The sequence below is a fragment of the Thalassophryne amazonica genome, chromosome 1 (genome assembly GCF_902500255.1).
Source record: "Thalassophryne amazonica chromosome 1, fThaAma1.1, whole genome shotgun sequence".
NCBI classification, from domain to species: Eukaryota; Metazoa; Chordata; class Actinopteri; order Batrachoidiformes; family Batrachoididae; genus Thalassophryne; species Thalassophryne amazonica.
The window spans coordinates 22,852,124-22,856,798 of record NC_047103.1 but is presented as its reverse complement, the minus strand read 5'-3'; the positions used below and the strand labels follow the sequence as shown (position 1 = coordinate 22,856,798).

Below are 4,675 nucleotides of genomic sequence, written 5' to 3'. Positions count from 1 at the left end.
AGATGAAAATTTCAGACCCCTCCATGATTTCTAAGTGGGAGAACTTGCAAAATCGCAGGGTGTTCAAATACTTATTTTCCTCACTGTAGCTCTTCATGCAGGGAAGTCCCAGCCCTCATTTATTTTTAGGTAACTGCAGCATTCTGTACCTGACCCTCGGTCTCTGCCGCTGCCATATGTATCGAGAAATCATTTTATCCCACTCCCTGAATTCATTCTCTGTTGTTACCACCAGTAGACTCTGGAACAGGTACAAAAGCCTCAGCAGTACATTCATTTTTTATCACCTCCACTCTTTGTATAATACTCATATTTGATTTCAGATTCCATCTGCTAATATCAGATTTTATTCTCTTGATCAATGGATCACAGTTCATAGATTTTATTTGTCCTAAGTATTGAGGTAGATTAACTCCCAAATATTTTATTGAGTTTAAGTCCCAGTTGATCTTGTATTTGTCCCTAATCGCTTGGCTTGGTCTATAGCTGAAGGTAATAACCTGAGTTTTTTGTATATTTATTCTATAGCCTGACAGATGGCCGTCGTCTGTAAGGGTTGTCATGAGTGCAGGAAGGGACGTGTTTGGGCTCGATAATGTCAAATGTTTTCTGTGGGTCTGTTCATCAATTCATCCATTTCCATTCATTTTCTGAACCTGTTGATTAGTTGATTACAATAGACGTTGGCCTGGAGGGGTTACTGGAGCCTGTGAGTCAGTTCACCTTTTGAATTCCCAAACAGGGAGTGGATTCCAACTTGTTTTGTTTCCTCATATTTCAGCAGGTGTTTATTTCCGCTTGGAAGAAAATCAAACTTGTCACGCAAACATCTGCTAAATAGACACTGACATTTTAATACGTTGTTGGAAAAACTCCATCATTCCCATTCTGTCAATCATGCACAAACTGACTGATTAGAGCCTGTGAGTCAGTTCACCTTTTGAATTCCCAAACAGAGAGCAGATTCAAACTTGTTGTTTTGTCTACTTATATGTCAGCAGGTGTTTATTTCTTCTTAGATGAAAATCAAGCTTCAGACTTGTCACCCAAACATCTGCTAAATAGACACTGACATTTTGATACGTTGTTGGGAAAAACTCCATCATTCCCATTCTGTCAATCATGCACAATTTGACTGATCGGAGCCTGAAAGAATTATTGGTAAATATAAGTGTCAATCCTTGATATTAAATACTAATGATGTCCTATGCTTCCCCCCCGCCCGTCACCAACCACCACTTTGAAAGTCATCCTCCAAAAATCATGCATGCACATGCCATAAAAATTACTATATCAATTACAAATTGATGGGGGGGAGGTGCAGCGCAAACAACCAAGACTCTTCAATGAGAACCACAAAAACATAAAGTTCTCACAAAGAAAAAAAGGAGGCAGGACACTCCTGTCCCCTCCACCTCATCCACTTCCACGCCCGTCTCAGGGACTATAAAGATCACATCTACAGTGTATATTTTCAGCTGTTTCACAGCCCTCCTCACAGCTACAGCCCGTCTCCTGAAGAACATTCAAGCCTGTAAGTGTCGTCATATTTGATTACTGATTCATTCATTCATTGCTGCCATTGTTAAATCGACTGAATTTGAATTTGCAGTACAGGAAACAAAACATAGTGCTGTTCAGGAAAGAATTGTTGAGGAGTGCAAACCAAATTTGGAAAGCAAAATTGTGAGTCGTCTAACATCACAGATTGGCCTTTGTTTCAGGATCATGAGCAAGAACTACCTATCCAAAAATGATGAGCTCCGCAAGGGAGACTACCTGCTTTCCAACAACAGGCAGTGGAAAGCCATCTTCCAGGTGAGAAGATCAGCTCACAGGAGCAAAAAATTTTCCCATCAATCTGGAAAGAAAGTACAACTGTGTGAGAATGTCTTTGTTAATGTTACATTAAAAAGTCCATTTCTGTCAACAGGATGATGGTAACTTTGTCATCTATGGCTGGAAGCCGACGTGGGCTTCAAACACGAATGGAGCAGATGTGGTTCGCCTGTGCATGCAGAGTGACTGCAACCTGGTTATGTACAATGCAAAAGGTGAACCCAAATGGGCCTCAAACTCTTACAGGCCTGGAGAAACCAACATGTGCCGTCTTCATCTAACTAATGACGGCAAATTGGTGGTGAGCAGAGAAGCTGAGCAAATTTGGACATCCAAATGAGGCTACATATGATGTCATCAAATCAAAGCTTCTGTAAGAGTGGTGCACCTGGTCCATTTGTCAACTGAACTCAAATAAAATCAATATATCACAATTCATGAATATATTGTTGTGATGGTTGTGTGTGTGTGTTGCAATCACTTTTTTGATAAAGTCTAGTGTCTGATTTAAATATTGCCACCATCAAGGAGGCTCTGTTTTCATTGCAAAAATGTTACAGCACAAGCTCTACAGAATCTGAGCTTGTGCTCTGTTAGAGCACTAGAACTCAAAAATAATAATAATAATAATAATAAAAATCAATATATCACAATTCATGAATGTGTGTGTGTGTGTCACAATCACCTTTTTTGATAAACTCCAGTGTCTGATTTCAATTTTATCACCATCAAGGAGGTTCTGTTTTCATTGCATAAAACATGTTGGAACACAAGCCAAAAAATAAGTCATGCATTAAAGGGTGGATTCTGGAATGGTTGGTTGCAATTTCAGGAAACATCATGTATAATAATATGCATATGTTGCGGACATGAATGAGTGAAGCTCATTAGCATCTCACCATGTCATTTAGGTCCTTCAGACTTTATTTTGAGTAAATGCTTCAAAGGAGCATTAGCATGGCAAAAACCTTTCAGCTGCTGGGGGGTGCAGCCATAAATTTAGCAGCCATTTATGGCGGGGAGTCTGGGGGAGCTGCAAAGTGGGTTTTTTTTTGTGTGTGTGTCATTTCTGCAGATCTGCTCAAAGTGATATTAATCAGAGAAACCACCGGGTGGAGTCAGTGGCTGCAAAGAAAACCTGCACCCTCTTGGCCCTTTCTGGAACAAGTTGCCCACCCCTGGTCTAAATTAAAAGATGCTCCAATCATATAGAGAGCTACTACAAAACTACACCACATTATTTGCCTGATCATAAAGATTCCAAATAAGGCAGAGTTTGGACAATCTGTGACTGAATGTTCTGGAGTTATGAGGTAAAAGCAGCAAGGTGACAAAGGTCAGTTTCAGTTTGTACAGGGTCAAAAGTTAAAGTTGCTCCATTAAATTCGGCTCCAGCTGTATTTGTGCAGAATTTGATGCTTGTATCACCATTTGAAGGATTGTTTCAGTTATCTGCTACACTAATAAGCCAATAACAATAAGCCACCCAAATTAAAGGAGAAATGCTGCTTTTAACAACCTGGACCTCATTTCTGTCCTAAAATACGGTCATTTACTCACCAATATAAGTTTGTTGTGATTAGAATTCCATAGTTCAAATGACATGTTCAATTCAAATCTGGAGGAAACATTTTTAATCTTCTAAAGTGGATTAGAACTTTTTGTGGTACACAGCACAAACTACTGGACAGGAGGAACCTTGCAGTCAAAGTGACACTGATTTGAAAATGCAGCTCTTTCAACCAGACGTGTGGTGCCGTGACATGTCAATCATCTGTGTCCGATCAGATTTCAGGAAAGTCCATTGAAACCCCCGCCTCCACTCTAGCTCCACCCATGCCAGGAAGTGTTTGCCATTTCAACATTTCCTGTTTCACTGTGACTGATAAATTGGCACTTCCTGTTTGAGTGTGAGCTTGCCACTGAGTTCTTGTGAGATTCCATGGGATCTCGTCTGTCAATCCAGGAAGTGTTTGACATTTGAACATTTCCTGTTTTACTGTGGTTTTGAAAATTGCCACTTCCTGTTTGGGACGCCCCGTACCATGAGCAAACTTCACGCCGCTGCGCGACGCTTCACTCATATAAATTGTCATGTAAATGTCACTTATATACATGCTGCTCATATTCTTGAGCCGCTTAGGTGGTTAGGGAGAGTTCCCATGGGATAAAAAAGCTTTTCAACAGACCATCCCTGGTTCTCAAGACCAGGCACCTCTTCTCTCTCTCTCTCTCTCTCTCTCTTTTTTTTAAAGATATTTCGGTGTACCTTAGTAAACACTAGTAGAGTTCCACCTTAGATTTGTAATGTATATAATAGAAGATATACCACTTTTTCGGCACATTCCACTGTTACAGGAGATTTTGTCATGGAAAGAGGAGCGGAGGAATCCGCCACAGAGCCGCTAATGGCGCGGGACAAAAGCACCTCCGTGCTGGTCTCACAGGACATGTTTTAACATGCCCAGCTTTGCACCATTCGGAAGATTCAGACGGCTTTCGGTGTCTTTTCAGTCGTGTCACTATCCGAGAAATTGTGGACGAGCTGGACATGCCACAACATGTCCTTTGAGGCTTCATCACGGCATTGCTTTTTGTCCCGCGCCATGAGCGGCTCCGTCTCGACGCGCGAATTCTTCCGCACGTCTTTTCATGACAAAAACTCCTGTAACAGTGGAATGTGCCGAAAAAGTGGTATGTCCACCTCTTCTACCATTTCTGTAGTAGTCAGACGACGTCCCGGATCAACACAGCATTCAGTTTGGAAATGATCTGGTCGTTTCAGCCTGTTGATCGCCGCTCGGAGCGCGGCGCGCCCTCCACCATTGTGCGCCGT

General features: G+C 41.5%; 1 protein-coding gene across 1 annotated transcript; it reads left to right on the top strand.

The window, feature by feature from the left end:
* Nucleotides 1–1,400: 1,400 nt before the first annotated feature.
* LOC117519100 (mannose-specific lectin-like) lies at nt 1,401–2,274 on the top strand. The gene is made up of 3 exons (XM_034180404.1): nt 1,401–1,534; nt 1,725–1,818; nt 1,934–2,274. Exons 2-3 carry the CDS (start codon nt 1,729–1,731, stop codon nt 2,177–2,179), a joined length of 336 nt encoding a protein of 111 aa, XP_034036295.1. The 5' UTR covers nt 1,401–1,534; nt 1,725–1,728; the 3' UTR covers nt 2,180–2,274.
* Nucleotides 2,275–4,675: the final 2,401 nt, after the last annotated feature.